General features: G+C 33.2%; 1 protein-coding gene across 2 annotated transcripts in view; it reads right to left on the bottom strand.

Moving 5' to 3' along the window:
- The window catches only part of LOC149800323 (ATP-dependent (S)-NAD(P)H-hydrate dehydratase-like), a 269,318-nt gene that overhangs the window by 196,274 nt on the left and 58,930 nt on the right, over nt 1–14,114 (bottom strand). For both annotated transcript variants that reach the window (XM_089959915.1, XM_089959914.1), the window contains exon 8: nt 1,473–1,593. In XM_089959915.1, the coding sequence (XP_089816041.1) occupies nt 1,473–1,593 (121 nt within the window). The remainder of the gene's footprint in view (nt 1–1,472; nt 1,594–14,114) is intronic.

Genomic DNA, 14,114 nt, shown 5'->3' with positions numbered 1-14,114 from the left:
TCTGATGCACAATCCATTATTATCAGAAAACAATAAATCATGAGAAGGAGAGAAAAATAAATAATGAGATGAACAGAGACCCACAAAGATGAAGACACAAAGAAACCTGAGTACAATGGGAGACAGACAAAATAATGAAAAGAAATAAAGTAAGTGGTTTAATAAACCATTTATGATCCATTAAATGTTGGGTCCAACTCCAACTGCACAGACCTAGACCTGATATCATATAATATGCCAGCATATTTCAGTCTATCCAATTTGTTTGGAGTAATCAGTAGAACTAAAAACATAAAACCCTGACCAGCTGGCTTATTAACTCATTAACCCCTGGCACTGCATTTACGTGGCAGGAGGTAGTAGCCTACTGCTGAGCTCTGTAGCACCAAGATCATGTACGATATACTACAGTGGGTGGTATTATAGTGGGTGGTATTATAGTGGGTGGTATCATAGAAAGGTAGACAGATGTAGCTCTACAATAATACCAAATAATCTGGATGTTCTAGTTGCACTACAAAATACAAAGGGAAAAGCCACATTTTTTGGACCTGATTTTTTCCACCCAAAATTTGCCTGTGGTCAGAATCCGATTTTGTGTCTGGATTTTAGACTTTTGGTCTCCGATCTAAGGCAGAATGGTCTGAACTGCACACAGACAGGTGAATCTTTGCAAAAAAGTGGTCTAGATGCGAAAATGATGGATCTGTTAAGCAAAAAAAAAAAAACTCCAACTTTTACCCTTCTGCTCATGCACAAGCGAAATAGCCAATGAAAAACGATGTTTCTAACACAAGAAGGCATTAGGTTAATGGGAAATCTCTTGGATGTTGATGTATTAGGATGTATTCAGAAACAGCCCACAAAATGTGTTTCCTACTTGCATTTCAGGCAAAAACGACAAAAACCTCCAGGGGTTAATGAGTTAAGCAATGATAAATCAGTATTTATTCTTGATGCAATTAGACCTGCCTTATAAGTGAGTATATATGGCAAAGTCAAATTTAAAAAACAAACACATACATCAATAGTAAGTCTCAATTTTTAAAATGTTCATCAATGAATATGTATATTTGAACTTTCAATACATGTATGCTATTTTGTATGAAACTGATACTATTTTGGAGAAATTAATATTTTTAATTTTATTTTGTAGCGGTCGATACTACTGGGTATACTGCCTAAGTGGACAATAAAATATTAAAAATTGAATTAGAAATACCAATTCACAACGAGAAGTGATCTACAATGTATCAACGGTTTGTATTTCAATGTCCGCTTCATGCTGATTAGAAGAAAAATAAAGATAAACTGTTGGAAATGCACAGTATTGTGATATATTATTGGATCAAAATTGACATAAAATTTCAATTACTAAAAGACTTTGAGTCAATTACATAGTGTTTCCTTACAACTAGATAAATGTTGCCCAAGAAAAATAAATAATCCTTAATTTGAAATGAATTACCTACCTTGGGTACCATTAGAGATGATATCATTCTCTCCCTTCTGTACAATTGTCACATATCCCAACTGCTGAGACAGCCTCTTCACGTTGTTTACGGGCTCATCTTCCGAGGGTTTCCTTCCCAGCTGTTGGGTAGAAAACACGATAAAGTTCAAACTAGATCTACTTTTAAAGCTTGCCATGGTAAATATCCATGCTTTCTATTACATTTCATCCACCCAATACCCACCTCCTTTCAGAACTGTAACCCAGGGGTCAAAACCAAAAGTACAATTTTTATAAATAAATAAATCTTGCTATGATTCGGTCTAACTGCAAATTGCACAGACCCTGGATGATGATCTTCTGTCCCTTTGACAGTCTTCTTTCAGGCAATTTTTAAGAAGTCAGCTTGAGACCTCAGAACAAAATATTGGTTTCAGAAAGGAATTAGATTTGTGAATTATTTTATTAATGAGAATGATTCCTGGATAAGTTTTGATAATTTTAAAAATAGATTTTCTATTAACATTAAATTCAAATATTTTCAACGAATACTTGCAATTATAAAGACATTTAAAATTAAATTTATCAATTAATATTCAACTTCACAAGACAACTGGCTGAATTTTTTTTTTTTTACCATAAAAAAACATTAAAAACTCCAAATCAAAGATGGATGGAGCTGAAAATATTAAACAGAATTTTCCCTTTGAATGTATTTCTCAAAAGAAACAGAATCATCCTTAACAAGCTCTGTTCTCTTTGCATGTTACATAGAGAATTTATCAGATCTTTTAAGATTGTCACATAACTTTGTCAGATCTTTTAGGATTGTCACTTAACTTTGTCAGATCTTTTAGGATTGTCACATAACTTTGTCAGATCTTTTAGGATTGTCACATAACTTTGTCAAATCTTTTAGGATTGTCACATAACTTTGGTAAATCTTTGGGATTGTCACAATAACTTTACCAGATCATTTGGGATTGTCACATAACTTTGTCAAATCTTTTGGGACTGTCACATAACTTTGTCAGATCTTTTAGGATTGTCACATAACTTTGTCAAATCTTTTGGGATTGTCACATAACTTTTGACAAATCTTTTGGGACTGTCACAATAACTTTATCAGATCATTTGGGATTGTCACAACTATACCAGATCATTCGGGATTGTCACATAACTTTGTCAGATATTTTAGGATTGTCACATAACTTCATCAATTCTTTTGGGATTGTCACATAACTTTTGTTAAATCTTTTGGGACTGTCACAATAACTTTACCAGATCATTTGGGATTGTCACATAACTTTACCAGATCATTTGGGATTGTCACATAACTAGATTTCTGTATACGATTTTAAGACGGATAAATAGTAAATGCTGTAATACAAATAATTTGGAATTCACCAACATGGTGTACTGATGTGCCTATAAGTACATATATGTAAGCATATGTTTTTGTGAACAAGTAATGTGATGTGATGTGATTTTTATTTTTAACGTAGCTTTAACAATTTTTCAGTCATATCGCTACGATGTCTGCAATGTGGCAGTTTATAGTGATGTCTAGCACTGGGGCATCATGTCGCAGACATGTAGCATGAGTGAACAAGTAATAAATGTATGCATGTTCTCGTATTTATTTTGTAAAAATGCTAACAATTTACATAATATACATATACACTGTAGATTGATATGTAAATCTTTAAATATGTAAACAATATTTTATTTACCATTTTCCATTCTCTCTCTCTCTATTTTTCAGGCTTCTTTCTTTCATCTTACAGTGACAAAAATAATGTCCTGGAACTATATGCATTATGTTGTGGTTGCTATACTGTACCAATAATTATGCATTACATGAATGTCTCACATATTTTTAATGTAAATTAAACCTTAAACAAATCAGCCTAAAAATCTGGAAATCAACATTACCTCTCTGTTCAGATTTATTTCTAAGCATATTTTTTAATGATATTTTACTGATGAAATTATGAGCTTGCAATGAATTATGAACCATCTATGCATAGCAATCAACACAGACCCTGATCTGCCATCACATAATGCATGGGTAGGTTGGGCTCTATGCTGCTTGTTCACTGATTACTCCTCACAAATTGCTAGGACCCTGATTGACCAGTACATTATGTGAGAGAAGATATGGGTATATGTGTGGCCAAGTGGTCTAAAGCGCTCTCTGTTATGGATCACTGCAATCTCACCTCTGTCTTGGATTCAGCCAATGGTGGAACTTTCCGGGGTTTTCCCGGGTTCTTCCTCCACCATTAATACTGGCTGCCATGTATAGCCTATCATATGCTGAAAAATAGCATTAAACACTACAACAACGACAACAACAAGTACAACTTTTAATAAACAACAGGGCTAAAATCACAATCTGGCAATGCATATAGGACATTTTTAAATACATCTGTTCAAAAAAGCTGATAAAACATCATTTTTGGCAAGGGATTGAAATTATATCTTTTTAAACATGTTACACTTTAACACTAAATTTAATTAGGTATGTAACTTTCACAGTTATTTAAAAATCATACTCAACAAAAGAATATTAAAATCAATGAAAGAAAATGGTCAGAAGTCTTGCTAAACTGTGAACTGGTCATAACATTATGTCAAATTATATAATTAGCTTGTCAGACAATAGTCTGGTGATTGATTTTCTTTCCTCAGAAATCACTGGCAATAGACCACCTTATGAATAGATTGAATTGATCCTTCAACATTACAGTGAAGATAAATGATGATAAGTATTTCAGTCAGAATAGCTACTGAATTAACCAAGACAGAAATGGAATTTTTACAAGGTTAATTCTCTGGGTCTAAATTTACCAGGTTATCCATGATAGAAACAGTTGAAATGGAATTTTTAAAAGGTTAATTCTTAGGGTATAAATCTACCAGGTTATCCATGACAGAAACAGTTGAAATGGAATTTTTAAAAGGTTAATTCTCAGGGTATAAATCTACTAAGTTAACCAAGACAGAAACAGTTGAAATGGAAACTTTACAAGGTTAATTCTCAGGGTCTAAATCTACCAGGTTATCCACAACAGAAACAGTTGAAATGGAATTTTTAAAAGGTTAATTCTCTGGGTCTAAATCTACCAGGTTATCCACAACACAAACAGTTCAAATGGAATTTTTAAAAGGTTAATTCTCAGGGTCTAAATCTACAAAGTTATCCAAAACAGAAACAGTTGAAATGGAATTTTTGAAAGGTCAATCCTCAGGGTCTAAATCTATAAGGCTATCCACAACACAAACAGTTGAAATGGAATTTTTAAAAGGTTAATTCTCAGGGTCTAAATCTACCAGGTTATCCATGACAGAAACAGATGAAATGGAATTTTTACAAGGTTAATTCTCTGGGTCTAAATCTACCAGGTTATCAATGATAGAAACAGTTGAAATGGAATTTTTAAAAGCTTAATTCTCAGGGTCTAAATCTACCAGGTTATCAATGACAGAAACAGTTGAAATGGAATTTTTAAAAGGTTAATTCTTAGGGTCTAAATCTACCAGGTTATCAATGATAGAAACAGTTGAAATGGAATTTTTAAAAGGTTAATTCTCAGGGTCTAAATCTACCAGGTTATCAATGATAGAAACAGTTGAAATGGAATTTTTAAAAGGTTAATTCTTAGGGTCTAAATCTACCAGGTTATCCAAAACAGAAACAGTTGAAATGGAATTTTTAAAAGGTTAATTCTCAGGGTCTAAATCTACCAGGTTATCCATGACAGAAACAGATGAAATGGAATTTTTAAAAGGTTAATTCTCTGGGTCTAAATCTACCAGGTTATCAATGATAGAAACAGTTGAAATGGAATTTTTAAAAGGTTAATTCTCAGGGTCTAAATCTACCAGGTTATCAATGATAGAAACAGTTGAAATGGAATTTTTAAAAGGTTAATTCTTAGGGTCTAAATCTACCAGGTTATCCAAAACAGAAACAGTTGAAATGGAATTTTTAAAAGGTTAATTCTCAGGGTCTAAATCTACCAGGTTATCCACAACAAAAACAGTTGAAATGGAATTTTTAAAAGCTTAATTCTCAGGGTCTAAATCTACCAGGTTATCCACAACAGAAACAGTTGAAATGGAATTTTTAAAAGCTTAATTCTCAGGGTATAAATCTACCAGGTTATCAATGATAGAAACAGTTGAAATGGAATTTTTACAAGGTTAATTCTCAGGGTCTAAATCTACCAGGTTATCTATGATAGAAACAGTTGAAATGGAATTTTTACAAGGTTAATTCTCAGGGTCTAAATCTACCAGGTTATCAATGATAGAAACAGTTGAAATGGAATTTTTACAAGGTTATTCTCAGGGTCTAAATCTACCAGGTTATCCAAAACAGAAACAGTTGAAATGGAATTTTTGAAAGGTCAATCCTCTGGGTCTAAATCTATAAGGCTATCCACAACACAAACAGTTGAAATGGAATTTTTAAAAGGTTAAGTCTCAGGGTCTAAATCTACCAGGTTATCCATGATAGAAACAGTTCAAATGGAATTTTTAAAAGGTTAATTCTCAGGGTATAAATCTACCAGGTTATCTATGATAGAAACAGTTCAAATAGAATTTTTAAAAGGTTAATTCTCAGGGTATAAATCTACCAGGTTATCCATGATAGAAACAGTTCAAATGGAATTTTTAAAAGGTTAATTCTCAGGGTCTAAATCTACCAGGTTATCCACAACAGAAACAATTGAAATGGAATTTTTAAAAGGTTAATTCTCAGGGTATAAATCTACCAGGTTATCCACAACACAAACAGTTCAAATGGAATTTTTAAAAGGATAATTCTCAGGGTCTAAATCTACCAGGTTATCCACAACAGAAACAATTGAAATGGAATGTTTGAAAGGTCAATCCTCAGGGTCTAAATCTATAAGGCTATCCACAACACAAACAGTTGAAATGGAATTTTTAAAATGTTAATTCTCTGGGTCTAAATCTACCAGGTTATCAATGATAGAAACAGTTGAAATGGAATTTTTAAAAGGTTAATTCTCAGGGTATAAATCTACTTAGTTAATCAAGACAGAAATAGTTGAAATGGAAACTTTACAAGGTTAATTCTCAGGGTCTAAATCTACCAGGTTATCCACAATAGAAACAGTTGAAATGGAATTTTTAAAAGGTTAATTCTCAGGGTATAAATCTACTTAGTTAATCAAGACAGAAATAGTTGAAATGGAATTTTTAAAAGGTTGATTCTCAGGGTCTAAATCTACCAGGTTATCCACAACAGAAACAGCTGAAATGGAATTTTTAAAAGGTTAATTCTCTGGGTCTAAATCTACCAGGTTATCCACAACAGAAACAGCTGAAATGGAATTTTTAAAAGGTTAATTCTCAGGGTTTAAATCTAACAGGCTTTCCACAACAGAAACAGATGAAATGGAATTTTTAAAAGGTTATTCTCAGGGTATAAATTTACTCAGTTAACGAAGACAGAAACAGTTGAAATGGAATTTTTAAAAGTTACTTGTCAGAGTATAAACAAAAGGTCTATATCACAGTTAAAATGGGTGCCAAATCCCCAAATAAAACATTTCAAATTAGTCAGAATTCCAGTTTTGGTAATTTATTCCAGGAAATGTTATAAAAATGAGCAATTTGGCTTCAAAGAATCATATTAATCTCTCTCCTTCAAAATCTCTGGGTACCTATCATTCACACCGACAGGTGGATCATGTTTGTCAAATCTGTTCACAATGTGCATGGTCAGTCAAAATCCAATTCCTAATTACCCTGAAGAAAAATACTCCAATATATACAGAAAGATAAAGTTATGTCAGTTTACCTATAAATTAATAAAATGTTGTTACACCTGTAGTAATTAATTTTACTATCTCCAATACCATCTTTTCCTGAAATACCTGCAGTACTAATCATGCCTCCTGTTATCACTTCTCTGAAATAAATAATGCACAAGATCTGTCCTAAGATCACCCTCCTCCCTTCATTATGCATTCCATTACCAAAATGTAATTGGAAAACAAGAAATCAGTTCCAACTAGACCTTTCTTTAGGTGAGTGCTTACAGAATACTTTGCACAATAAAATCTGACAAACTGTTGCCATGACACTAATGCATGCCAAGTTTAAAGTAGTTATCTGTAACAGTTCAAGACATTAATTAAAGAAGAGTATAAAAGAATTTTCAAGAGTGGGGAGATAACTCTAAGAGTACTCATCTGACGAAGCCTGATCTTAAGTGTGACAAAACTCTTGTCATGATACAAATGTGTATACAGTTTCATGACATATTTGAAACACTTCAGGATATATTAACTGGAGAAAAGTGTGATAGATTTGTGACTGGACAGATGACACAATTTGTATGGTTTGGTATGGTTTGCTGTTGTAAAGCCCCTATGTGTGTGTGATTTGGATTTTTAACATAGCTTTAACAATTTATCTGTATTAATGCTATGATATCTGCAGTGTGACAGTTTATAGTGATGTCTAGCACTCTGGTATCATGCCACAGACATGTCCCACCCAGGCACATTATTCTGACACCAGGCAGACCAGTCCTAGCACTCACCTCTTAATGATGAACGCCAAACAAGGCAGCTGTTAGTACCATTTTTTTCAGTATCTGGTAAGACTTGGCCATGGTTTGAACTCGCGACCTCCTGCATCCGAGGCGGACACTCTAACCACTAGACCATTGGAGCGGTTTTAAAGCTACTATGTAACACATTATTGGCTACATCATTTAAAGGAAAAAAGATACTAAGTGCCTTTCCCAAGGCTATTCTGGCTATCCTGGGTGGGTAATGAACCAGTGACCCCTTGATTATGAGTCCAATGCTCTGCCAGCTGAGCAACCAAGGTACAAACAAATGGGGATATCTCTTATAAGGCTGACCAGAGAGGACCTTTTTTTCATAGGATGCGATGTCAAGTCGTGATAGTAAAGCACACCAAGTAACATAGAGATATCTGAAAAGGGTTCTTGAGGAATACAATTTATACAAGTGTGACCAACAGATAAGCTGAGACCAATATACCCCCAAAAATAATTAGCAGGCTGAAGTGGGGTAGATTTATATACCTATGGTTATTTGATAGATACACAGTATGCCAGTAGTTAAACTACACCAATAACATGGATGATTGGGATTTTGATAATACAGGCATTATTAAATATCTTAATACTTCATATTTTTGCTGGATATTGCCTCTTGACAACTTGTAATAGAGCTATACTGAAAAAAGGAGTTGAAAACCAAGAAAATGTGAAGTAAAAACTAACTTGACAGAGTATACCTATAACAATGAATCACAACAAATCTGGAAACTGGACAAGATAATTTGTCAGCATAATTATATTCCTTAGTCTGTCCATCTGTCTGTCTTTATACAGCTGTTTGTCTATATATCCATATCTAGTTATGAGACAGTATGTGGGGAATATCAACATGGTCAAGCTGTACATACTAACATTCTGTATCTGGGATATGTCACTTAAACTGATTTTCACATTTCTAACATATCTAACATATATTCCTTAAAATGAACAAGGTCTTCTTTTTTTTAAAAGAAAAACTTGCAAAAAATAATAGGAAGAAATAAATACTAAATAAATTGATCGGAAATATTAAAATATCTAGCCACCATACTGTGTGTACATCTACATGCTTTGTATTACTAAATGTATTTTATCACACTGACATGCAAAATCATGGGCAAATGGATAACAGAGGGTATCACAGTATACCTAATGCAAAATATGAAGGGGGGATAATTAAGACCTGTGACACATGAACACCCAGGTTATACAGTTAAGAAAAATGCATAAATAGTTAGAACATATGGGAGACATCCTCCACAAAGATTAAGACATAAATCATTGGCAATCAGATCATGGATCATCCAATTAACACCATTTCAAATGCCTCCACCCCAGGTCAAAACAGATGCCCCTGACAAGATTACACTGGTCATGAAAATTTACAACAGCAAGTGAAACATTATCCAGCCTTTAATGGCCAGATATTGTATAAATATTGGGACACTAAAGAGATGTGGACAATGTCACACTGAACTCTATTGTTACAGAGAAAGATGTCATTAGAGTAAAACCAATCCTACCACAATGACAGTGTAAAGGTGGGATGGACTGAAAGACTAATTCATTTTGGATAATTATTAAAGCTCATGCTTCCAAGAAACTATAAAGATCAGACATATTCTAGATAAAGAATGGTGGCTGATGCTTTAAAGCTATTAAAATAAAACAAACCAGTCAAGTCCACCATCATCAAAGAGAGTTAATGTCTTAAATCACCAAATCCTATTTGTTTTAATGAAATTACCAAACAAAGTCATGGTTAATGTGATTGACTAGGACAAATATAATGTGATATTTATTAAATGTTTTAGAGCTAATTTTACTTTGCTTGTCTGAGTTCATGCCTGCAAATGGAAAATAACTATTTCAAGCACAGGTGGCCGCAATAGTATGGAGTTTTCATTACAAATTTTTTATCCATCTTGCATTCAAGAATGTCACTGATACTCTCCACCCAAAATCTCAGTAGTGCTAAAAATCCACTTCATAATGGAAGTGATTAGCATACACCATGTAATATCATATACAGTGACCCCTCACTTTATTGTACCCCAAAATAATGTGGTCCCACAATGAGGGAACATTTGATAATGTACCCCATCATATTATTTTTAATAGCAATACCATGTATAGTGTAACCCAGTAGAATAGACCCGTTACATTATTCAATAGCAATACCATGTATGTATAGTGTTACCCACTAAAATAGACCCCATTCCATTATTCAGTAACAATTATAGGTTACTGCATTTGTATGGGAAAACATGAACGAGTTTCTTGGCTGGAATACTGCACGATCTTGCGAGTGCAGTATATCCATCCGACAAAATGAGTTCATATTTTCCCATACAAATGCAGTAACCTTTTTATTATATGCTCATTTTCTTATTCTACCTAAGGCTTAATTATATAAACAAAATACACAAAAGAAACAACGCAAATGAATGAATGCCGTATTTCAAACTAAATACACAAGCGCAGATTTATCATTACACAACAACATCATTATTAATGCGCACATAACTCCGGCCAGATAAATTTGAACTTAGTCGCACGCTCGACATAACTTTCGAAAGAAAATGGCGTGTCTAGTTAAAATTGAAATTTGCAGTCATATTGTGAATGAATGCGTATTGTAACAACTTTTCCATTTGATCTGGAATGAATATATTTTGGTATTTTGGATGAAAGTTTGTGATTTTGGACTGGAATCATCTGTGCAAATTATACATGAAATACATCGGATTGAAGCAGCACAGGAGAAGCGTGTTTGCATCTGCAAGTGTGTTTGTTCTCTCATTGACTATTTGAAATCATTATGTGGGAAAAATATGAAGTGTTTCAATTGCAATTATCAAAAAGATGCTATTGAATTAAATGTTTATTTCATTTTGAGTACAGTAAGGAATATGTAGTTGCACTTGGAATATAGTTGAAATTACAGTACAATTTCAAAATGTCTAATCCAGCTTAAGAACTCATGACATGGCTCATGTAATTTGCAGAACTAAGAAAGTACATTTTGAGGAAATTCTGGATGCAAAACTGTAAGTATATTTTTTTGCCATTCTTATTACCAGCTAAAGGAGACAGTTTATGCCTTTATAGCTTGCATGTTATTGGTAGGTACCAAGCAATTTTATGAAATCTGGTGTCTATCGCAAAATCTGAAACAATGTATCAGAAAGTTAACGTGGAATGTAGCAAAACAGTTGGTATGTTGCAGTCCATGAAACATCTGCTTTAGTTATTCAGAAACAAATTTAATCAACCAAAATGTATTGCGTCTACTATGCGAATGTACATGGTTTGTTTACAAAGTAGTTCCTAATCAACACTATTGGGCACATGTGTCCTGCGCGTGGGTGCAATATGAAGGTGTGCAATATCGTAAAATACTGAACAATTCTGATAATGTAAAGTTAACGGAGAAACAAATGAGCATATAATAATACTATGTACAGGTGATGCTTGATTTACGCCAATTTGATTTACACACTTTCATTTTAATGCCATTTATGATGAAGAAATAACACTGAATTTGTGCCAATGTGTTCATAGTTATGTAGCAGACAGCACCAGGTGCTGTGACTCATGCACAACTCACTATGTGCATTTACATTAATTTCAATTTGCACTTTAACCTCTGTATAAGGTACCCCAGTATAACAGACACCATTAAATTATAGAATAGTTATACCATGTATAATGTACCCAATTATATTACTTTTAATAGTAATACCTTGTATAATGTACCCTGTTAAATTATTTTAATAGTAATACCATGTACAGTGTACCCCAGTAATATGGATCCCACTAACAGTACTACTATATATAATGTGACCCATTATATTACAAAGTAGTCATACCATGTTTAATATACCCCAGTATAATGGACCCCATTACATTATCTTTAACAATAACACAATGCATAATGTACCCAGTATCATGCATAATGTACCCCAGTGTAATGGACCCATTGCATTGTGTAATAGTACTACCATGTATAATGTACACCAGTGTAATGGATCCATTGCATTGTGTAACAGTACTACCATGTATAATGTACACCAGTGTAATGGATCCATTGCATTGTGTAATAGTACTACCATGTATAATGTACACCAGTGAAATGGATCCGTTGCATTGTGTAATAGTACTACCATGTATAATGTACACCAGTGTAATGGATCCATTGCATTGTGTAATAGTACTACCATGTATAATGTACACCAGTGTAATGGATCCATTGCATTGTGTAGTAGTACTACCATGTATAATGTACACCAGTGTAATGGATCCATTGCATTGTGTAATAGTACTACCATGTATAATGTACACCAGTGTAATGGATCCATTGCATTGTGTAATAGTACTACCATGTATAATGTACCCCAGTGTAATGGATCCATTGCACTGTGTAATAGTACTACCATGTATAATGTACACCAGTGTAATGGATCCATTATATTCTGTAATAGCAAAAACATGTATATAGTGTATCTCATTACACTGTGTAAAAGAAACCGAGTAATACCATGTATAATGTACCCCATTATATTGTATAATAGTAATACCAGGATAATGTACACCATTACATTGTGCAATAGAAATAATGTATAATGTATGCATTACATTGTGTAATAGAAATAAGATGTATAATGTACCCCATTAGATTGTGTAATAGTAATATCATGCATAATGTACCCCATTATATTATGTAACAGAAATAAGATGTATAATGTACCCCATTACAGTGTGTAATAAAAATAAGATTTATAATGTATCCAATTACACTGTGTAATATTAACAAGATGTATAATGTACCCCATTACACTGTGTAATGGAAATAAGATGTATAATGTACCCCATTACACTGCGCAATAGTAATATCATGTATAATGTACCCCATTGCATTATGTAACAGTAATACCATATATAATGTACCCCATTATATTGTATAATAGTAAAACCATGTATAATATACCCCATTACATTATGTAATAGTAATACCATATATAATGTACCCCACTGCATTATGTAACAGTAATACCACATATAATGTACCCCATTATATTGTATAATAGTAAAACCATGTATAATATACCCCATTACATTATGTAATAGTAATACCATGTATAATGTACCCCATTACACTGTACAATAGTAATACCATGTATAATGTACCCCATTACACTGTACAATAGTAATTACATGTATAATGTACCCCTTTACATTGTGGAATAGTAATACCTCATATAATGTACCCCATTATATTGTGTAATGATAATATCATGTATAATCTACCCTATTACACTGTGCAATAGTAATACCATGTATAATATACCCCATTACACTGTGCAATAGTAATACCATGTATAATGTACCCCATTACACTGTGTAATGGTAATACCATGTATAATGTACCCCATTACACTGTGTAATAGTAATACCATGTATAACATACCCTATTATAATGTGTAATAGTAATACCATGAATAATGTACCCCATTACACTGTGTAATAGTAATAACATGGATTATATACCCCATTATAATGTAACCTCACTTATAACACAGTACACTTTCATGGCTCTCTTCAACTGTGTTATAATGTAGAATCACTGCATATCACAACCTGCAACTGAATTCAAATCCTCAACAGAATCGGTTTAGAACTGTATTCAATACAAAACTGAAACATTACATAAACTATCACTATTAAAACCTTTCTACAGCAGACACAACTGGGAAAAAAGCATTTGGCTGTTTTATCAAGGTGACCAGTAGAAAGAGGTCTGATCAGTATTAGAGTGATCTTACTAGAACCAAAACATGTGGTCAGTCCACAGAAAAATTTGGGCTACAGAGGGGCAAGTTTTTGATTTAGATGATAGTATCAATCTGTGCTGCATCCTATACTGAGGGGTAATTTAAAGGAATGCAGTAATACAGAACTCTGTTGTAATTTGTTATTTTGTTATTCAAAACTTTTTAAATACCCCTTATATGTTCCCTTCTTTGATATGGTATAGGATGCAGC

This window comes from Sinohyriopsis cumingii, chromosome 5 (genome assembly GCF_028554795.1).
Source record: "Sinohyriopsis cumingii isolate HCF-2022 chromosome 5, ASM2855479v2, whole genome shotgun sequence".
In the NCBI taxonomy this organism is placed as follows: Eukaryota; Metazoa; Mollusca; class Bivalvia; order Unionida; family Unionidae; genus Sinohyriopsis; species Sinohyriopsis cumingii.
The sequence above is the reverse complement of the archived record's forward strand: the minus strand, read 5'-3'. Positions and strand labels throughout refer to the sequence as shown.